The sequence below is a fragment of the Perca flavescens genome, chromosome 19 (assembly GCF_004354835.1).
Source record: "Perca flavescens isolate YP-PL-M2 chromosome 19, PFLA_1.0, whole genome shotgun sequence".
NCBI lineage: Eukaryota > Metazoa > Chordata > Actinopteri > Perciformes > Percidae > Perca > Perca flavescens.
Window position 1 is genome coordinate 10,169,227 of NC_041349.1, and position 23,318 is coordinate 10,192,544.

Genomic DNA, 23,318 nt, shown 5'->3' on the forward strand with positions numbered 1-23,318 from the left:
TCTGCATCAGCCAAACTGCTTGCTGCCCCTGAACGAGGACCCCTGAACCATGAACGAGGACGAGCAAGTTAGGACAAAGATTTCTGGAAACTTGCTGTTGAACAAGTTTCAGCCTGCATCTCAGTCAGCAACACATTCCCAACATACTGAGCTACAAATGAAACACTGTTGTTGATATGTATCTTTGTGAGGCAACAATGTTATAAAGTAAATGTTTAAATCATATCTCAGATATTTCAGCAGCAACATTATTTTTTTCTGACTCTTTTGGATTACAAATATTTTACAGTGAAGGTAACGATCAAACAAAAACTGAAATACTACCTAAAAGAAAAGAAGAAAACACAAGCTGTGGTCATTTTTATTTATTTTTTATTTAAGAAAAGGTCTCCATGTTTTATTCTTTGATTATTTAAAAGCTGCAAAACTCTTCACTCACGCATTATTTACACTGATATTAGTAATTTCTGCTTTAATAACAATTTAGACTGAAACATGTAGTTACATGAATATATGAATATTTAAAACATAATAATATACATTTTATATCACAAATAGTTTTTTGACACTAAGAACAGACAGAGGAGAGACTCTAGGAGTCTGATTTAGTTTTTATGACTGTGACTTTATGCTCTGATGACTCATTTAAAGAGGCTTCTCCAGACTGGGTGCTGTTAGTCCTGATGGCTCCTTTCTCTGATAAACTCGACATCTGTACGGCTGAATATATGTTTCTTTTCTTATTAATACATTTAAAACAAAGATTGAAGACAAAGAGGCATTTCAGGTAGAGAATCAGTAGAACTGCTGCTGCTGTCACTGCTGCCAGTCCAGCGTAGAGGATCCCGATGTTTCCCCGACTCTCTGGTTCTGGTCTCACTGTTGGTCTCTGAGGTTTGGGCTCATCAGAAGCTGCTGTAAAGAACAGAAAATATAATGTGGCTGATTGACAGGAAGGAAACCTGTTTTAGTGAAAATTACTATATAATCTGCATCTTTCATTTTGAAGTACAAACACAAAAACTCCAGTTCTTCTGAATCAACTTACCAGAAACATTGAGCCAACATTTACCAGAGTTACTCTCATAACTTGTGAGCACATCACACAGGTACAGTCCCGAGTCTTCAGTCCTGAGTCTGGACACATGAAGTCTGAGTCGTCCTTCTCTGAGGACGTCTTTGTCCCACTGGACTCGTCCTGCAAACTGTTCATCCTGAGACTCTGGGACCTCAACTCCGTCATGGAGATGAAACAGGACTGAGGGTCTGAGATCAGTTAACAGTTCACAGAAGATATTCAGAGAGTTGGAGGAAGTGTGAGGGTTGGTTGTGAAGGTCCACTCCAGTGTGATGTGGTGGTTCTCCTCTGCCTGATAGGAGGTCTGGGTCACATTCACTACTAATGTTCCTGTTGAGGAGACAGAGAGGGAAAGTGAGGAGCAGACACACTGACAACTTTAAACTCCATCTCCACATGTTTCTGTGGACACTTTAGTGATTCTTTGTTTAGTGTTAGTGGAGAATAAAGTGAAGCTGTAAACTAACCAGAGACACAGGAGGTCAGGATGATGAGCAGCAGGATGCTGCAGATCATCTTCTCCCTGTGAGAGGAGACAGAGGTGAAGAGTTCACTTATTAGAGAGAAGACATGTAGCCTACAGTTTGTTTACTCAGTTTGTTTACTCAGTGTGTTTACTCAGTGTGTTTACTCAGTGAGTTTACTCAGCTGATCCTGTTCCTCATCCTGCTTTTTACACATGAATAACATCAGTTTATTGCAGATAAATCAATATCAGTGAATCTGATGGCTGATAAGCAGAGCTGTATAGTAATGAAGTAGAACTACTTCACTACTTAAGTACTAAAAGGCTGTATCTGTACTCTACTGGAGTATTATTTTTTTCTCCTATCTGTTGTGGTTTTGGACATTTCTGTTGCCTGTTATTATTTCTGTATGTTTCCTGTTGTGTTTATTGTATTCTGTGTTCTGTGTATATCTTGTTGTGTTCCCTGTTCTGGTTCCTGTTTTATTTTGATCATGTCTCTTTTTACTTCCTGTGTTTTCCCGCCTGTGTGATTGTCTGTTCCCCAGCCCTTGTGTCACCTGTCTTGTGTTTTCTCCTTACCTAGTTTATTTAGCCCCTGTGTTTCCTTTGTCTGTTGTCAGATTGTTTTGTGTCAGTTTGTGTGCATGCCTGTGCCTATCGTGTCTTCCCCATCCGTTCTTGTCAGTCTCTGTGCTCCCTGCATTTCCCTTGTTTTTTGGATAACTTTTGTCTTCTTTTGGAATAGTTTTTTTTACCTGCTCCCCCCAGGATTCCCTTGGTTCCTTTTTGTGTTTTGATTAATAAATTCTCGTACCCTAACCTTCCTGCCTGCCTCTCCCTGCATTTGGGTCCTTTATTTCCCCCCATCGCAACAACTTCCACTTTTACTTGAGTACATATTTTCGATGAATGAAATACTTTTACTCTGATAGATTTTTTTTTTATGTGTTGCATCATTACTCGTTACTGTTGTGAATTCCTCACGCTACGGAGACTGTGTAGGTTAGTGTGTGTACGTTAGTTACGTACACTAATTACATAATTTACGTAAGAAATCCCAGAGATCGCGTCATCTTTCTTTTCATTACGGTTGCCCGTTCAGAAGTCAGAGACGATGTAAGTTTGTACTCTTTCTATTTAGCTATTGTTGCAGCAGATGAAGCTATTCCTGAGTGGTTTCAGTCTACAGTGAGTACTGAATGTTAACCGTTTGACCCTGTAATGTGAAGCTGCTAGTTTACAGTATTTGTATTTTGCTAGCTTGCTAACTTTCCTGTACATCACACACGTTACTAGCTAGTGTGTGATACCTTTTTTGGAGCTTTAATCGTTACTGTTCTGGAGAGGATGTTCATTTTACTTGCACAGTGTGATAATTGTACGTTTTATTTCAGTATTTTATCATATTTGTTAATTCCTTTGGCTACAGCCTTAGGCTAAACATTTGACATAATGTAAAAAATATGATATTCAAACTTTTGACTTCTTTTTTGAATAATACAATTATTGTACTTTTACTTTCAGTACTTGAGTAGTACATTTTTAAATAAACTACTTGCAATACTTAAGTACAAAAAATGTTGACTACTTTAGTACTTCTACTTAAGTGTGGTGCTTAAAGAGCACTTCTAATTCTACTCAAGTCCCTTTTTTGATAGAGCACTTGTACTTTTACTCACGTCTGTGTCTCTAGTACGTTATACACCTCTGCTGATAAGTAGTAAGCGCTGACAGGTTGATTTTTTTAACTGTCAAATATGCTGCTCGGTTATCATCATGGCCACACAAAAAAGAAAGAATTCTAGGAAGGCATGTCAGTGTACACTTTCACAGTTTCAAGATTTCACATAACCCATAATAACCCTTCTACTTGATTTCTCTGGTGAAACTAAAAATTTTCTGAAATGCAGGTTGAATTTGACCCAGAACAACAGAATGTGCAGTAAATGGTTTCCAACTGTAGCCTAAAAAAAAATAATCTAAATCTAGAAAATATTTTACATGTTTAAATATTTTGTGCCACTTTAGGAAAAGGCATCACATTTCATACTAAAATAAAGTCTATCAACTAGACAGAAAACCACTTGCCGAACTAGAAACACGTAGACTGAGTAAACATTCCACCCTGTTCAGTTTCTCTTTCAGTTATGTCAACTAAACATGTTGAATACAATACATAATAACATCAAATTAACATAAGGGTTAGAGAATAATCACTTCTAATTAACCAACTACCTTTTACACAAAACATAATTTTAACACTAATTGAAAATGAAATATATTAGGCCAATAAATAACATTTGATTGTGAAAAAGGATAATGAGACTTCCTATATATAAAGCCTACTAAGCAGGTAGTACAGCTCATAAAGTGCTGTAATTACCGGGGGAGGTTTGAAAACAGACACATCCTGAGAAGAAGGCAGAAACACTGTTAGAGTCCTTTTCTTTAAAACATTTTATGACTCAAACTAAAATAAGAACCCAAGATTAAAACCATAGACTGTAGCAAATATAAAGAACAATTCTTTATATTGGCTAAAGTCTACGGTTTGTTACATCAAGTTAGGGTTAGTGTATAGGTGTTTTATTATACATGTTGGCATGTTAGACTCATGTTTGAGCTGCAGTAACAGAGCAGTGACTTAACACTGCAGGCACTGATTAGAAAACTGATTCAAATTAGCTCCAAAAATTGCCTATACTGTGATGTACAAAAGAAAATATAAAAATTCACACAACCAACCTCATGCTGTCATATTGAAACAACTCTTTACTAAATGTTCCAGCTGCTGTTTAAAGTCACATAGAGCAGCTTTTTATGTGGATCAGGTTTCAGGATGATCTGTCTTCAATGAATCAAATGTGTGTTAAACTGTTGTTGTTGAATTGTCTCTTTACTGAGAGAACCGACCACATTATTATCTGATAACTTCTGGTCTAATCCACCAACCCTCACATACTAAATCTGTACAACAGGATTCATATCATGACAACACCAACATCAACACATTCACACATTACCTTGTGTGTCTTCAGTCATTTAAGATCCAAACCAGGAGACCAGAGGACAGAGGTCCTGTTTGTTTGAGTCTGATCCCTTTTCTGTAACACCAAGCTAGTATAAAGTCATGACCTAAACCACAAACCACCCAACTGTGCAGCTTGTGTTTGTATGAAGAGATGACAGCAAACACAGACAGTAGAACATCGAGCAGTAGTGTTTATTTAGGACTTGAGCACCTACAGGGCGTCAACGAGACTCTGCCTCCTCAAGAGCACACGTAGAGCAGCAACTTACTTCTCTTTACATTACATTACATGTCTATATATGTTAGAGGTAGCACGCCTCTGGAGCAACTAGGGTTTAAGTGTCTTGCTCAGGGACACATTTGTTGATGTATCGTTGTGGGAAATGAACCCAGGTCTCCCAAACCAAAGGTATGTGTCATATCCACGGCACCATCACCACCCACTCTCTCTTTTGGATTGTTCCACAGAGGTAAAACTGATTTTATTGTTTAGCGTTGAGGGAAGTGCAAGTTTAGCGATACTTGGCTTGAAAAAAACTGAATTTAGGGCTCAGTTGATGTTGTGATAAAAGGTCTTAAATGTCATTCATAATGGTCTTAAAAAATTATAAAGTCTTAGATTGGACTTGGTGAAACCTGCAGAAACTCTGGGAGGGGCCCATAGAGAATACATTTCTACAGAATGTTGTCCTACGTCCCAGCTGACAGAATAAAGTGGCCTTTTATTTTGTTTTCATTTTTTGATAAAGAAATTAAATGAAAATATTAATTTGAAAATGTAGTGAATATTTTGCAAATGGAAACAAACAAAGCTAAATACTTATCTACTTTAGTAATTTATATTTTAAGTCGTTGTTGTTCCTGATCAGCTACACAACAGCCTGTACCCTGCCCAACATATTTAATATTTACAAATTATGAGACTGAAAGATTAACATAGAAATATAATCGAAGAAATGGACATGATTAAAGACTAAGTTCAGAATCAGGAAAGGCTTTATTGCGAGGTAAGTAACATAAGATAATTGTCTTGGGGGACAGTTCATACATAAACATATAAAATGACCAATACATGTAAAAGAAACAATAACAGAACCAAACAATATTACAGTTAACAATAAGAAAAGAAGGCTGAATGGTTTAGTGCAGGATGTGAACAGATGTTGAGGGAATGTGCAATAGTTCAGGAGAGATAGTTAATGCATTGGACAGGTTATAGTCCAGGATGTACGTTAATGTAACGTATAACATCTAGGAGTGGGGGGGGGTCTCAGCAGAGACGGTATGCTGCTGCCACCTCCAAGTACAAGGGCAGAGTGCAGCGTACCGTCTCTAGACGCTGATGGAGGAGATGAAGATGGACTCGATGATGCCAGTGGAGAAGTTAACTCTCGTTGTCTTTGGCAGGTGAAGTTACAGTTTCAGTTACACAACACAAGACTCTTAACCAGAGTCTCAGGTGATAAAGGTCAATAAAAAGCTGCAGGCAGACATGGAGCATTTCTTCTTCTAGTGAAGAGCTCCCTCTGCTGGAAGTAATAGACAATAATAAAACAGTACCAGTACATTTCAGTTTAAAGTGCACATTACAAAAAGAAAAGGTTAAAGCTCTATGTGTTAAAGTAAAAGCTATATATAGAGTCAGGTAGAAGTTTAAATGAAAAAGGTTTTAAAAATTGCACATATGAGCTGTAGCCAGTGTGGAATACGAGGCGAGTATTTCAATATTCAGATCTGTCTAACAAGTTACAGACAATAGCTAGCATAACCAGTCTATGTTCAGTACCAAATGTCCCTGTTAGAGTGAGGTGAAGCACAAACGTTTCAGCTTAATGTCTCTCCTCTGTTTTCATTCCAGTCAGAGCATGTGAATGCAGTGCCCACTGTTCATCAATATAATGCACTGTAACTCTGAGGTAATTATGGTTACCCGGTGATGTCCAGTAGTCCCTAGTGAGAGTAACACGTTGTAAAATTGTCGCTTTTGCGGTCATCTCCTTTTCATACAACTGGTGTATTCTTCTTGTGATGTTGCGTCTTGTAAAATCTCATACCTGCCGTCATCTGTTGTGATTCTCAGAATGTTTCTCAGACCGACGTCCTCCACAACACTGATCGGCCTGCACTCTGTAGCTATTATGGCATTTGTTAGCTTCTCTTGCCTTTGTTTATCTCTACTTCTCCCACACGCGGCACTGACGTAGTCTGCCAACGCGCCACTGTTTGTTTCGTTGAATGATTTGCTGGTATCAATGGTGGTTATTGCACTTAGGTGATATTTCAGACTGGAAGTACTCCGGTGATAAGAAAATTCAACTCTGGAAGAACTTTAAAATGAAAATGGCCATGTAAAAGTTCCTTCAGTCTTCAGTCCTGAGTCTGGACACATGAAGTCAGATTCGTCCTTCTCTGAGGACGTCTTTGTCCCACTGGACTCAGACTGAACAGCCTGTTTGATTTGATTGGTTGTAGTTTTTACAGAATTAGGCTACAGCAGTTGTGCCTGACGTGACAGATGATGTCTCTTTTTTTATACTCCATTTTCAGAGACCATAAGTTCTTATTAGCTGTCGGGGTATCACATTGCCAGACATATCATGTGTACTGAAACTTGGATGAGAGCATGAAGCAAAACGAAACGAAAACAAGTGGTTTGTCAACCACAGGAAACCGCGATGCGTGATGCATATGAAGATAAACGCAAAATATCTTTAGAACAGTATGTGTCTGGGAAAATGCTACTGTTGTTTTTGTGGAGCTCAGGTTGAACTTCCAAAATTCAGAGAAGAAGAAGAAGCAGGAATATGTCTCCATATTGTTCTGTGTGCTTTCTTTATTTGCTGTAATTTACCAAATTTGATTCGCTTAATTTCCTTTTTCTGTTGTAATAAAGCACCAAGTCATATCTCAGATGTTTTAGCAGCAGCATTATTTTTCTCTGACTCTTCTGGATTACAAATATTTTACATTGAACCTGAAGATGAAGCAAGAACTGAAACACTACCTAAAAGAAAACACACAAACTGTGGTCATTTTTATTCTTTTTTATTTAAGAAAGGTCTCCAAGTTGTATTCCTTCATTATTTAAAAGCTGCAAAACCCTTCACTCAATGAAAGCATTATTTACACTGATATCAGTCATTTCTGCTTAAATAACTACATTTAGACTGAAACATGTAGTTACATGAACAATATTTATTAACAGATTTAAAACAAGGATTGAAGACAAAGAGGCGTTTGAGACAGAGAATCAGTAGAACTGCTGCTGCCACTCCTGCTGCTGCTGCATAATAAATAATAAAGCATAATAATATACATTTTCTATCACAAAAAGTTTTCTTGACACTAAGAACAGATGGAGGAGAGACTCTAGGATGGCCTAGGAGAAGCCACGGGTGGGCGTGGTCACTGGAGCTCCTGCCTTCACACCTGTGGCTCATCACACCACTCAGCACTCCTCTTCCTCATCAACTGTCAACTCCCCTTTATAAGCCAGGCCAACCTTCCAGTCCACGCCGGATCGGTGAATCAACTAGTATGAGAACACGCCAGCCAATCTCAACTTTTACTATTGTGGAATACCTGTTGCAACTTGCTTTTTCCTGTCTCACCTCAGACCATCTCGCCCTGAGCCTGGACCCAGATCTGCCAGCCCTGCAAGATCCAGAGCACTGGAGCCCGGACCCCATTCCCTCTCTCTGACTCAGCTGAATCTCCTGCTACTCAAACCACGTTCTGTTTGTTCATTTCAATAAAATCACCTTTATTGTAACTTCACTCTGGTCTGCGCTTGAGTTCTGGTCACGGGTCCTGACATTTATGACTGTGACTTTATGCTCTGATGACTCATTTAAAGAGGGTCCTGACTGAGTTAAACTGTTAGTCCTGATGGCTCGTTTCTCTGATAAACTCAACATCTTTACAGCTGAATATATGTTTCTTTTCTTATTAATATATTTTACACAAAGACAGAGAATCAGTAGAACTGCCCCTGCTGCTGCTGCCAGTCCAGCGTAGAGGATCCAGATGTTTCCCAGACTCTCTGGTTCTGGTCTCACTGTTGGTCTCTGAGGTTTTTGGCTCATCAGCAGCTGCTGTAAAGAACAGAAAATATAATGTGGCTGATTGACAGGAAGGAAACCTGTTTTAGTGAAAATGACTATATAATCTGAATCTTTCATTTTTTTTAAGTACAAACAGAAAACCTCCAGTTCTCCTGAATCAACTTACCAGTGACATTGAGCCAAAATCTACCAGAGTTCCTCCCATAATCTGTGTCCACATAACACTTGTACAGTCCCGAGTCTTCAGTCCTGAGTCTGGACACATGAAGTCTGATTCGTCCTTCTCTGAGGACGTCTTTGTCCCACTGGATTCGTCCTGCAAACTGTTCATCCTGAGACTCTGGGACCTCAACTCCGTCATGGAGATAAAACAGGACTGAGGGTCTGAGATCAGTTAACAGTTCACAGAAGATATTCAGAGAGTTGGAGGAAGTGTGAGGGTTGGTTGTGAAGGTCCACTCCAGTGTGATGTGGTGGTTCTCCTCTGCCTGATAGGAGGTCTGGGTCACATTCACTACTAATGTTCCTGTTGAGGAGACAGAGAGGGAAAGTGAGGAGCAGACACACTGACAACTTTAAACTCCATCTCCACATGTTTCTGTGGACACTTTAGTGATTCTTTGTTTAGTGTTAGTGGAGAATAAAGTGAAGCTGTAAACTAACCAGAGACACAGGAGGTCAGGATGATGAGCAGCAGGATGCTGCAGATCATCTTCTCCCTGTGAGAGGAGACAGAGGAGAAGAGTCACAAACACATGAGCTCAGAGTTCACTTATTACAGGACAGAGAGAGGACATATACAGTCTGTTTACTCAGCTGATCCTGTTCCTCATCCTGCTTTTTACACACGACTAACATCAGTTTATTGCAGATAAATCAATATCAGTGAATCTGTTGGCCGATAAGTAGTAAACGCTGCGCTGGCAGGTTGATTTTTTAACTGTAAAATATGCTGCTCGGTTATCATCATGGCCACACAAAAAAGAAAGATTTCTAGGAAGGCATGTCAGTGTACACTTTCGCAGTTTCAAGATTTCCCATAACCCATAATACCCTTATATTTGATTTCTCTGGTGAAACTAAAATCTTTTTTCCAAAATGCAGGTCGAATTTGACCCAGAACAACAGAATGTGCAGAAATGGTTTCCAACTGTAACCTACAAAAAAATCTAGATCTAGAAAATATTTGACATGTTTAAACATGGTGTGCCACTTTAGGAAAAGGCATCACATTTCATACTAAAATAAAGTTTATCAACTAGACAGAAAAACACTTCTTCACCTCTGAGCTGTGGCCGACCTAGAAACACGTAGACTGGTTAAACATTCCACCCTGTTCAGTTTCTCTTTCAGTTATGTTAACTAAACATGTTGAATACAATACATAATAACATCAAATGAACATAAGGGTTAGAGAATAATCACTTCTAATTAACCAACTATCTTTTACACAGAACATAATTTTAACACTAATTGAAAATTAAATATATTAGGCCAATAAATAACATTTGATTGTGAAAAAGGATAATGAGACTTCCTATATATAAAGCCTACTAAGCAGGTAGTACAGCTCATAAAGTGCTGTAATTACCGGGGGAGGTTTGAAAACAGACACATCCTGAGAAGAAGGCAGAAACACTCTTAGAGTCCTTCATTTTATGAATCAAACTAAACACCAACATCAACACATTCACACATTACCTTGTGTGTCTCCAGTCATTTAAGATCCAAACCAGGAGACCAGAGGACAGAGGTCCTGTTTGTGAGTCTGATCTCTTTTCTCTAACACCAAGCTAGTATAAAGTCATGAACTAAACCACAAACCACCCAACTGTGCAGCTTGTGTTTGTATGAAGAGATGACAGCAAACACAGACAGTAGAACATCGAGCAGTGGTTTTTATTTAGGACTTGAGCACATACAGGATGTCACGAGACTCCATCTTCTCAAGAACATGCAGAGCAGCAACGTACTTCTCTCTTTTGGATTGTTCCACAGACGTAAAACTGATTTTATTGTTTATTGTTGGGGAAGTGCAAATATAGCGATACTTGGCTTGAAAAAGCTGAATTTAGGGCTCAGTTGATGTTGTGATAAAGGTCTTAAATGTCATTCATAATGGTTTAAAAAATTTAAAAGTCTTAAATTGGACTTGGTGAAACCTGCAGAAACTCTGGGAGGGGCCCATAGAGAATACATTTCTACAGAATGTTGTGCTACATCCCAGCTGACAGGGCTGTGGGGGGCTTAGCAGTGGACCTTTATTTTGTTTTCATTATTTTGATAAAGAAATTAAATGATGAAAATATTGAAAATGTAGTGAATATATTGCAAATGGAAACAAACAAAGCTAAATACTTATCTACTTTAGTAATTTATATTTTAAGACTTTGTAGTTCCTGATCAGCTACACAACAGCCTGTACCCTGCCCAACATATATAATATAATATATAAAAGCTGTATATAAAGTCTGGTAGAAGTTTAAATGAAAAAGGTTTTAAAAATGTCACCTATGAGCTGTAGCCAGTGTGGAATACGAGGCGAGTATTTCAATATTCAGATCTGTCTAACAAGTTACAGACACAAATGATGGAGGAAACACTGGTCACTCAGTCACTTACTGAGGAATATAAAGGAAAGATGTATTTCAATCCACTTTTCAGTTGGTTTGTGTTTGTTTTGCTGATGTGTGTGTGAAGCATCAGAGTTGTAACCTGACAGACAATGGGGAACTAGTATTTTCTGGGGCTCTGTGGTATGTAACTGGATTCTACCAGTTTAGTCTCATTAGAGTTGTTGATTAAACTGTTTCCACTGATCCACCTGCTGAACTGTAACTTTTCTCTGAGTAGGAATCTTGATTTCTAGACAGAAAGAGTCTGAAAAAACAGAAACAAAATTCAAGATTCTCGTGAATCAACTTACCAGTGACATGGAGCCAACATTTACCAGAGCTCCTCCCATAACTTGTGAACACTTTACACTCATACAGTCCCGAGTCTTCAGTCCTGAGTCTGGACACATGAAGTCTGAGTTGTCCTTCTCTGAGGACGTCTTTGTCCCACTGGACTCGTCCTGCAAACTGTTCATCCTGAGACTCTGGGACCTCAACTCCTTCATGGAGATGAAACAGGACTGAGGGTCTGAGATCAGTTAACAGTTCACAGAAGATATTCAGAGAGTTGGAGGAAGTGTGAGGGTTGGTTGTGAAGGTCCACTCCAGTGTGATGTGGTGGTTCTCCTCTGCCTGATAGGAGGTCTGGGTCACATTCACTACTAATGTTCCTGTTGAGGAGACAGAGAGGGAAAGTGAGGAGCAGACACACTGACAACTTTAAACTCCATCTCCACATGTTTCTGTGGACACTTTAGTGATTCTTTGTTTAGTGTTAGTGGAGAATAAAGTGAAGCTGTAAACTAACCAGAGACACAGGAGGTCAGGATGATGAGCAGCAGGATGCTGCAGATCATCTTCTCCCTGTGAGAGGAGACAGAGGTGAAGAGTCACAAACACGTGAGCTCAGAGTTCACAATCTCCAAATCAGAAGCAGCTTCTTCAGTCTCATGTTAGATAAACACACATACAATATCAAATATCAAAGCAGTAACACAAACAACCTCATGTTCATGTCAATCAGCATCTCTCCAGAACAATGTGTCATATGAAGTGAAACTGTAGCCCTATAGTATGTACATGTACAGCGGGCTACATGTAAGAACGATCGTTAAGGTGCACTGTGCCAAGGCTTCTGACATCGGGCTTATTTATACTGCACCAGACAGTAGGAGTACCCCGTCCATCTCGCAGGCGCTGTGCTGTTGGGCGGAGCTCTGAGTGACTGATTTGGTTCCAGTTTTCTTTGCACATATGCTATCGCCTCTTCTACCGTCAGTAAGAAATCTATGAGCAGGAAGTTAGGACCGTATGATCTGGTTGTGAAACAGTCCTCATCCAGTCACACCACCACCACCGCCACTGCTGCTGGAGTCCAGCCGCTGTTAACGCTCAGAAACTCTGCCTGGACTGGACGTCTATCCCGTTTTTATCCACTTTGGACGGTTTTTAGTTATCGGATGTGAACTTTAATTGGTTTTTAAGGACTTGTCGTCTGCTGGTGTAGCACTCTTACCGATCGGGATTAGTTTGATCTTGAGATTTTAATGATCGTGCTGTTTTTAGGAGTTCTTACCATTTCAGCTGTAGGCTCTGTGTGGCAGAACATGTGCCGTTCCCTAAAAGAAGAAAGTCAGCTTTAGTCTTCACCTTCCAGCTGTGTATATATTATATATATTTTTATCTATTTTGATATGCTGATGCTGTGTGTGGGACAGAAGAGACTCAGGGTGAGGTGTTAAACACAGCTGATGCTGTCCTCCTGATCATTTGATAAACTTTTGATAAACTCTGCTTTCTAAACTCTCTCAGATATCCCAAACAGAAGCTGCAGGAACAAACTGATTGATTTGTTCAAACGGCGTTCAAAGTGTATTAATTATACTCGATGACCTATTGGATTCTGATATAAAAGGCAGTTTTGTTCTGTTATTGCAACATTATTACATTATAAATAACAATAATAGTTATTAATAGTTAGTAGCCTAGTTATATGAAGTATAATGTCCAGGTGAATAAATGGGAATAATGTAGACATGGTTCATGTTGTCTCGAGACAGTTTAAACCCTTTAGTAGTGTGAGCTGATCCAGATAATAACTGATGGATTTATGACCCGGATTCATCTGCTGCTGTTAGAACTCTGAATATGTTTATTATTGAAAACTCTGAAGACTTAAAAAGGAAACAAGTCAGACTGGTGAAGCTGTGTTTCTGAGTTGCGCACTTTATAAAAACTCACTTCCGCCTTTTCTCCTGATATCATCCGAACTAATATCCAGAAGAAGCTTAAACAAAGTGAACACTTTGTTCTGTCATTAATCAACTATAGACTTCTGGAAAATCAGAACAAGTCTGAAAATATAAAAAAAATCATACATAAAAATAGTTCAATAAAGAAAAAAATATAAAACGTATTCAACTGATTTGACTCGGTTTTCTAATCTAATTAATAAATGGCAACAATGTCTGCTAAATGATTAAATTATCATTTAAACGGAGAATCAGCTGCTTCTCTGAAGAAGTAAGTTACTTATTTAATCTTCATCAGCTCAGCTGGTGACTCATGAGGAAGACCTGCAGCCATGTTGTTACTTTGTCCAGATGTGAGGTGGAGTAACATCAGGGTGTGGTGATGAAGTGGAGCCGCTGTAAAGCAGCATTATCCCGGCAGACAGGGAGGAGAGGAGTCGCCCACTTACCTTATTATTATCATTATTATTATTATTATTACGGATGGTCCGGTGAATGAAAGAACAACACACAGCACAGCAACACGATCCCTTGTTTCCTTTTGAGTCTGACTTCCTCAGCGACAGCTTTCCCTTTTAATTTTTTGGCTTTTCTTCATTAGACGCTCACTGATCCCCCATATTTCTGAAAATCCTAGACATGGTTGTGACCTGCACTTCGTTAGTGCTTTCTGATCAGCCTGTTTCCCTCCGTGGGTGCTCACCAGCGCACGCCCTTTAAAAATAAATAAATAAATAGCGTAAGTAGTCAAAAAAATCCATTTCAGAACCTTAGGAAGTGGACAGCGGCCGACACGAACACACACGCCTATTAACTGGATAATAAAGCCGTAAAGTAGGCTATCTTTCAACTCAGGACAGCGCCACTTCTCACACACACAGATAGGATTGGAGATGAGAAGTTGAACTGACAGTAACCGTGATCAGCTTCGTGGGTGCTCGAGCTCCGGAGTACCGGCCCGGTACCGGCGCCTATCAGCCTGTTTGGGTTGAAATCAGAGGCTGCTGCGGCCCGCCGTCCGGGCTGAGCAGAGGGAGGCTGCTCAGTCTGACCACCCCAGGGCCCCGGATGGGGTTGATAACAACTTCCAATGTCTAACTATTATCAGACCACCGGCCTTCACGGCCTCCAAACACTACCGGCCCACCGGGAAAAGTCCCGACTCTCCCGAATGCCACTCCGCTACTGAAGGCAACAAACTGTTGGAGCTGCACTTCTTTGTTGCGCTCTTCCTGTTTCTCTATGAGGAAACCAGTGGTGTAGTCTAGTGATATACGCAGTATACCCACTAAGAAAGCTCCAGGATGTCCATATACCCACTTAAAAATGCCCAATGACACGCAACAACATCGCCTACTTTCCATTATATTTTGGATACATTTTGAATTGTCATCTGTGTTTTTCTTCTTCATATAGGCTAAATAAAGGTATTTCTACCGTAAATTGGTGTATAAAAGCATCTGAATGCAGGAAATCGAGTCTTTGACGCTCAAAATAACGCTGGGGGAGGACACCCAGACCCCCTAGTTTTTGTTTTCAGGACAAAGTGTAAAAGTACAATTTTGAGGTATTTACTTGACTTCCTGTCTCAGAGGGAAATCTACTTTACTTTCCTGTTTTTTTCCTGCAATTTATTCTGAATATAAAAACGTATACAAAACGTAAGAGTTGTTTGGTTATTTAACCACATAAAACCAAATTGTTTTGCCTATAACTTTTGAACATTATTTAGCCTGACATGGATTCCTTAAATCTTTGGATTATCGGATCATTCATAAAAGATTGATTTGAATCAGAAAATCAATGTGTTAACCCCCAGCCTCATTAATGAGTTGTATTAATGAGGTTAATGAGATCATATTAATGTAAAAATTGTTATTAATTAAGTTGGCATATATATTTTTTTCATTTTATATTAAATGTCACTTGATCTGAGTAATCTATGGAAGTTGGTTTCTTAGTAAAACTTCAGCAGCTTTTGGAAAATAAGTTGTTCTACAGCGCCACCATCTGGCCAAGCTGTGTAACTTCTGTTATATGACTGCTGTTAAAACCATCTGATGTGAGACAGATATTTACCGCTTTATTTAGTCTCAGTTCTACATTTGCTGAATTGGTATGAATGTGTTTTATGAGCTGGTCCAACACTACTGAGTTGATGCACCTGATATCAGATACAAACACTGGTTTTCTGTCTTCATGCAGCTGCAGAACACACACCAGGAGGCCCAAAAGTCACATCACATCATTGGAACAAAGTTACAACTTCTCTCAGAGCTGCAAAGTTCTCCTAGTCTCTGCTGTGATATTTCTAGTAGATGCAGCTGTAAGATGTCCAGCAGCAATGTTTCTATATTACGTTCTGTTTGTGGCGTTGCTTTGTTTGCTCTTCCTTTAGTCTCATGTCTCCTCCAGCAGAACAAGTCAGATCCAGAACTGGTCCAGATGTGAGGAGACATTTGGCAGCTTCACTTCTTACGTTCTGGGTCCAAACTGTTTGAAGGAAGAAACATAACATCAGTTACACATCTCCACTGATCAATGTATATTTATTTTAAGTACTTTAATTACATGTAGCTGATACATACTTACTTTAACTTAAGTAAGAATGCAGGACTTTGACTTGTAGTGGAGTGTTTTCACAGTGTGGTATTGGTGCTTTTTAAGGCCCGACACAACATGGACCAACCAGGACCAGGTCTGGTATATGTGCTGACAGGGCGATTGGGAAATGAGACCCAGGTGATCAGGATGAGGAGAGTCTGAGGACATCTGGTGGACAATCTTGTTATTCTTCTGCTAAACCCTTCTGAAGCACTTTGTTCTTAAAAATAAAAAGTAACTATTGTTTTTTATAATGTAAAATATACCTTAGTATTTATTATTTACTGTGAATGTATTGTGAGACTGTTTCCATATATATAACATCTGAACATTTAAATTATAAATTGAACCACTCAGTGCCGGTTGGGGATGTGATGAACAGTGGATATAACAGTCACAATAAAGATAATGGAACAGTGACTACAACAGTAGTCGTAGTAGTTCATGTCATAGCAGGGCACATCAGAGCGTGGGTGGATGCAGTGGACGCAGCACGACGCAGCCGGACACAGCAGGGCATCGCAGCACGTAGCAGGGTGTAGCAGGACCACAGGGACAGCTGTACCCAGGACCCAGATCTTGGTGCCATGGAAATATTCTGGGTGAAAAAGAAACAAATGGACTCCAGGGTTTGCAGTTTATTCTTAAATATGGTGACAATTTGAATGCATATGAATCAGAATCAGAAAAGGGTTTGTCTTTGCCTCGGTGAAAGGTGCATACATAAACAAACATATTAAACATGAATACAAAACAAAATATATATATATATATATCGAAGTAACTTGTTGCATAAGAACAAATAATTCGAACCAAATACAAAAAAATCTTATGTAACATTAAGATTGGGGCAAGTGTAACACTAATTTTCTCCCCTAACAATTTGACCAGACATCCCATAAAAATAATGAGAACATTGTTTTCCTCCATAATTATTTCTGTATATCAGTTCAGTAATTAGACTTTTATATCATGAATGTGTTTCAGTCATCAACTTTTACAGCTTGTTTGTCTTCATTTTGCTGATTTTTATGTGTGGGAAACATCAACATCGCTATGGTTACCTGCTGTTTTATTACCTACCAATGAGAAACTAGTATTTTCTTTGTTTCTGTGATATAAACAGTTAATTGTAACAGTTTTGCCTCAGTTGTTAATGATTAAACTATAAACCATCATCTGCTGGTCCTATATTCACCGGATGGGAATCTGGTTCTTTCTGCAGAACGTTTCTGAACAAACAGAAACAACCAACCAGCAGAGCTGCTGCTGTCAGTCCACAGTAGAGACCGATCCTTCCCCGACTCTCTGGTTGTGGTGGACTTGTTGTGTTTGGTGTCTCAGGTTCAGGCCGATCCTTCGCTGCTGTAAAGAGACCAAACACATCTGTTACATTCATGTGAAAGAAAACATTTCACGAGTCGACCGTTTTGTGGGATTTGTTTTAATGCTAATCGAATGTGACCTGTTTTAGTGCAAACCGCTAATTAGTGACCAGTTGAACGATGAATGCCGTGCATGAGCTATGTTACTGATTACTGGTTGCACAGCGTTCGTCGGTCGACTGGTCGTAACTGTTTTCCCAATATGGCGCCTGCCTGTATACATGAACGGTACTGTCTTCCTAAACTATCTTTTTAATAAAATGTCTGTAGTTTCTTCAGTTTACAAGTAGGGACCCTCATCATGCTACCGTGCAAGTGTGGTGCTATTTTGAGCCTTGTTAGTGGTGTAGAAATAATGATTTCTTTTTACTTTACCAGTACCCCGACGACTAGCGATTTTAAGCTAAAACTGGTCACATTCGATTAGCATGAAAACTAATCGCAGAGAATTGTCGACTCGGTACACATGTTTTATTAACACCTAGGTTGATTTTGTGCTGGAATTGTCCTTGAGCAAAAGACTTTTATTATAGCCGTTGTATGTGGTTATTATAATCACAGCTATGAACCAATCAGATTGCTTAATTTAAGCTACCCTTTTTTTTATAATGAATCAACTTACCAGTGACATTGAGCCAACATCTACCAGAGTTACTCCCATAACTTGAGAGCACATCACACAGGTACAGTCCTGAATCATTAGTCCTGAGTCTGGACACATGAAGTCTGAGTCGTCCTTCTCGGAGGACATCTTTGTCCCACTGGACTCGTCCTGCAAACTGTTCATCCTGAGACTCTGGGACCTCAACTCCTTCATGGAGATGAAACAGGACTAGATTCTTGAGATCAGTTAACAGTTCACAGAAGATATTAAGAGAGTTGGAGGAAGTGTGAGGGTTGGTTGTGAAGGTCCACTCCAGTGTGATGTGGTGGTTCTCCTCTGCCTGATAGGAGGTCTGGGTCACATTCACTACTAATGTTCCTGTTGAGGAGACAGAGAGGGAAAGTGAGGAGCAGACACACTGACAACTTTAAACTCCATCTCCACATGTTTCTGTGGACACTTTAGTGATTCTTTGTTTAGTGTTAGTGGAGAATAAAGTGAAGCTGTAAACTAACCAGAGACACAGGAGGTCAGGATGATGAGCAGCAGGATGCTGCAGATCATCTTCTCCCTGTGAGAGGAGACAGAGGTGAAGAGTCACAAACACGTGAGCTCAGAGTTCACTTCTTACAGGACAGAGAGAGGACATATACAGACTGGTTATACTTCTTCCTCTGTGTTATATATTACACATGACTGATCAGAGGACTGACAATAAGCAGGTACAGTGATGTATTTCTGTCACAAGATGGTGCCAGTTAGTAGAGATTTTCAACTGAGGAAGAAGAAGGAAGTATGAGTCTACTATGAACTGAGATGAACTGTGAGATAAAGCAGAGGGCGGTGACTAAAAGCTGCAGTTTAACCGTTTCTAACGGTCTTCAACAGGATCCTTGTTATCATTCCAAACTATAATGTTGTGCTCGTTCTCCAATGACTGTTGAATTGTTTTAATTCGGCCTTTGTTAATCTGTGACAGTGTAGCCAAACGATGTATAGGTTATATACCTGTGATCATCATAACGTTCATAGTAATATAGCCTATATATATATATATATATATATATATATATATATATATATATATATATATATATATATATATATATATATATATATATATAGGCTATAAAAAAAAAACATGCATACACAAAAAAGGTCACTTTCTATTGAGGAAGAAAAAGGGCAGGTGATCAAGCCGCTTTTGATGTCTGTGTGCACGTGCCTGACTATAGAAGCTTATAGGTCTAAATACCTAATATATAGGCCTCTCCCGAAAATGTTGAGTTTCTGGTGAATTGTTATGCCAATATTCTACCTTTTTCTGAAGCAATTAGTGCTGGAAATATCTTTATGTAAAAGTTAACATAGATTACAATACAAATATGAAAATATAATGGAATATTTAGCAGTAAGGCTCTCAGGCATTCTGTATTGCTTTCAACTATTTCTTCTCCTGTAGATCAACTTCTCTAATTCTGAGTCAGCACACATGTAGCCTAGGCAGGACTTACTCTTCCTTCCTCTTTTGTGTTTTGTTGGGGAAGTAACATCCTTAAATATGCACATGACAATTATTCACCTCAATGATGCATTCTTTAATTGTAATTGATTAATAAACCCCTGGACTTTAATATTTCAGATGTCAGGATTGTGAGGCTCGGACCCAAAAATGCAGAGTAAAGGATTTTATTAACAAAAGACAAATGAAGAACAAATGAAGGTGTCCTGAGGCAGGAACGGAAGCAGTCCGAACCAAGACTAAGCCAAAACTACAAACCACTAAAACCAGAAGGAATAAACCAGCAGGAATGAGCGATGCAGGGAATGAAAGGGAGGGAAGAATTTAGCACAAAGAAAAATACACGTGGTATACACGTGGTTCTACGCTGCTATACGTCAGCGGTGGAACACCGAAATAAATAATCATAATGTAATCAGTGTATGTCCGACCACGGAAACACTGACAGACACAGCAAACCAGTTTGTAAAACTAGTTCTCAACATGTAGCCTGCAGAGTAGCGGAGTGAGGAGGCTAGGTCTAAACACGCAGCTTCAAGCTTTCTACATGTAGCAAATATTCACTAGAAGAAGATCACACATACCTGAAACTCATTCAATCGACTTTTGAAAACGGCTCAGTAGTATTCATCTTGCTGTTAGAATCGACTAGAAGATTTGCAAAAATGTTTGCTTTCTTTGTTTTTAGTATGGGAAGTGAGTGAAGCAGAAACGAATGAATGAATGAATGAGGAACTGGGATCTGACACACTGACACACTGACTGACACACACACACACACACACACACACACACACACACACACACACACACACACACACACACACACACACACACACACACACACACACACACACACACACACACACACACACACACACACACACACACACACACACACACACACACACACACACACACAGTGTAGGCTACATATCAACGTGTATCCAGGACTTCACATGGGGGACCCCCTAAAATCAAAAAACAGGCTTTAGAATAATAATCCGAGCCTGTCAGTGGCAACAACAGCACATTTTGTGGACAGAATTCGGCGATGTCCATTTGCCCTTTATGATTACATTGCAGTCCTTTTGCGGCTGAAAGTTGCAGCAATTTCAAAGATTTCCATCTGTCACTAATTAAGGCTACACCCGAAAACATGGGAGAAGAGGGTCCAGGTTGAAAAAAAGAAGAAGAAATGCAGATTAATACGAAGTTTTTCTCACTCAGATTCTCCTTAATTTCTCCGCAGCTCTCTCATCTTCAGACCTTCAACGCACACCGATAATTCTAAAGCGATGACCCATCTTCATCAATCTCACCACACCTGTCAACATGCATGACCATCGCCGTCTTGGCTGACCTGTCCGCTACCAGAACCTCCGCCTCTGGGATGCACGTCATGGGCAGCGTCTCTCCGGCCGATGACAGGGAGGTGGAGAGCGTGGCTGTGCCTCGTCCTCCGTTAGAACATCGGGGGAAAAGCGTCAAAAACGCAAAAAAAGCGACAAAAACGTCCGGAAAATAAGCGTAAAAACCCCTCTGAAATGTTAAAAAACAGTAGCTATTAAAATGTCCCAAATGTGTAATGGGTGTGACGTCATGGCCCTGTTGAGGGCGGAGGTTATTTAGGGACACCGGTAATTTGCGCTCTCTCTCTCTCTCTTTGTCTCTATCGATCCGCAAAGTCAGTAAGTGCAACGGGGTGTACATGTGCGACGGCCAAACATTTTGCCTTGTGGTAGGTGCCGTTTTCATTTAAACCTCTACAGCATAAGAAGTGTAAGAAAAGTTGTTTAATTAGGAAATGCATTTGTTTTCATAGAGTGCAGAAGACTGCAGTGACAGAATACAGGTTGCCATAGGCTATAGGTGCGCTGTAAAACAAATCCAGTCAGCTGTTCAGATGAGCCCAAACTTGGAGCGGAGATAATGATTGTAAGTTATGAACCGTGAAATCTATTAAATATAGTAGAATATAACTGAGATGTTCAGTGTGTTTTTGTTTTTCCTTTCTAGTACCGGTCAAAACGACATTAAAACATACTGCTGGTCTGAATGAAACGTAAATGACTTAAAGGTACGGCAGACTGTCCGACGATTTTATGAATTGTTTATATTGTGTCCTAAAATATGCTGAAAAATGGACTAATATTGTCTTGATTTGTTATAGGTCTGTTTTCGAATGCAATATTGTATGTCATTGTTTTTCCCCACCCTTATTTATAGTAACGGGCATTTATTAGTACAATTGGTTTTCTTTCTTAGTTGGGTTTGTTCGTTTTATTTCATTTTTATTATTATTATTATTATTATTCTTAAAGGGTAAAGTGCAATATCACTGACGGGCGCTGTGCACTTCTAAAGCTGGTTATATTCTCAGATATAGCTTTGGAGGCCCCTTATTGTCTATTAGTGTGATTTGAGGTGTTGTTTTTTATTACTCCTTGCATGGAATTAATGTTTTAAAGTGTGTAGTGCTAATTTGTTCTTTTGCTATTTCATTGTGTATATTGGGCCCTGAGGCATATCAATAGCTTCTATTATTCCTGTGCATTATTTGCTATATAAGTGATTGTGTTGATGCTATTGCACTTTCCCTGTTAAAGTTGTTATTGTGTAGTTTTAGGCTGGCCTTATTGGCCTTTTCCTCTTAGTGTTCTTTATCTATATCAACTTTGTGAATAAACTCCATTCATATTTTGTAATTGGCCTCTCGTCCTGGTTTGTTCTGGACACTTACCTGTTTCATCACTACACATGAACCACTTAATGTGATGATATTAATGCAGCAACATGAGCCAACATATTCAGAAACTATTCTGCATATTTATTACATATTTATTCTGCATATATTTATTTAATTCACTTTTACAAACTATTTTTTTTAAATCTCTACAAACTGACTTTAACACTGTATCGACAGGAACTGAAAGACAGTGAGGGGAAAGCATTTTATTCATCAGGTCAAAAAGTTAATTTATGTTTATTAAAAGGAAAATATTGTTTTGTACATTTTGGAGACACACCATGAAAAACTAAGACAGCAGAGACTTAATTTAACATTACATGAAGCCCTAAATGGATCATTTTATATTAAATGTCACCAGAGGTGTCAAAAGTATTCACATTCATTACTCAAGTAGAAGTATAGATACTAGGGTTTGAAAAGACTTTTGTAGAAGTTGAAGTATCAACTCAAGCTATTTACTTAAGTAAAAGTGTAAAAGTACTGGTTTCAAAACTACTTAAAGTATAAAAGTAAAAGTAATGTAAGGCAGAGATCTTCAACCAGGGGTCCTCAAAGTCATTGCAGGGGGGCCTCCAAATTATTGTACATTTTTGAGTCTTTTTATTATCTTTGTCTTTTAAAATTAAAATGCCTTAACATAATTGCAACATATTATTAGCAAATATAAATTGATGATAGGCTTACTGGCCTATAGGTAAGGTAGTCCCTAAAATATCAGCCCACAGATACAGTTAATCCTAGATTTACTGTGCCACATACAGTATGTACCATTAAAATATGATTTATAAAATCATGCCAACAATTAATATTTTAATAGCTTATGAAAAAAGGGTATGTAAGAAGGCTTTAGGTTGCGCTAACAGTTATTGTAGGCCCAGTTTAATATGCAACTTAATTTCATACAATATGTAGTAGGGGGTCCCTGCTACATCTCACTTTAAG

The 23,318-nt window shown here is 39.0% G+C and overlaps 3 protein-coding genes across 5 annotated transcripts; all 3 read right to left on the reverse strand.

The window, feature by feature from the left end:
• Positions 1–592: 592 nt before the first annotated feature.
• Positions 593–4,628, reverse strand: LOC114545334 (uncharacterized). The gene is made up of 4 exons (XM_028563608.1): positions 4,571–4,628; positions 1,546–1,601; positions 1,049–1,408; positions 593–915 (listed from the first exon to the last, which is right to left on the reverse strand). The coding sequence occupies exons 2-4, from the start codon at positions 1,592–1,594 to the stop codon at positions 593–595; spliced, it is 732 nt and encodes a 243-aa protein (XP_028419409.1). The 5' UTR covers positions 1,595–1,601; positions 4,571–4,628.
• Positions 4,629–7,613: 2,985 nt separating this feature from the next.
• LOC114545558 (butyrophilin-like protein 8) lies at positions 7,614–9,399 on the reverse strand. 2 transcript variants are annotated; one of them, XM_028563925.1, is made up of 3 exons: positions 9,306–9,399; positions 8,809–9,168; positions 7,614–8,669 (listed from the first exon to the last, which is right to left on the reverse strand). In XM_028563925.1, the coding sequence occupies exons 1-3, from the start codon at positions 9,352–9,354 to the stop codon at positions 8,527–8,529; spliced, it is 552 nt and encodes a 183-aa protein (XP_028419726.1). In that variant the 5' UTR covers positions 9,355–9,399; the 3' UTR covers positions 7,614–8,526. The 2 variants fall into 2 exon arrangements, with proteins under 2 accessions (XP_028419726.1, XP_028419725.1); XM_028563924.1 differs by having other exon boundaries at positions 7,614–8,672.
• A 7,028-nt stretch (positions 9,400–16,427) lies between these two features.
• Positions 16,428–20,369, reverse strand: LOC114545543 (uncharacterized). Of its 2 annotated transcripts, none has more exons than XM_028563900.1 (5): positions 20,209–20,369; positions 18,618–18,673; positions 18,121–18,480; positions 17,369–17,478; positions 16,428–16,711 (listed from the first exon to the last, which is right to left on the reverse strand). In XM_028563900.1, the coding sequence occupies exons 1-5, from the start codon at positions 20,217–20,219 to the stop codon at positions 16,556–16,558; spliced, it is 693 nt and encodes a 230-aa protein (XP_028419701.1). In that variant the 5' UTR covers positions 20,220–20,369; the 3' UTR covers positions 16,428–16,555. The 2 variants fall into 2 exon arrangements, with proteins under 2 accessions (XP_028419701.1, XP_028419699.1); XM_028563898.1 differs by having other exon boundaries at positions 17,312–17,478.
• Between the last annotated feature and the right edge of the window lie 2,949 nt (positions 20,370–23,318).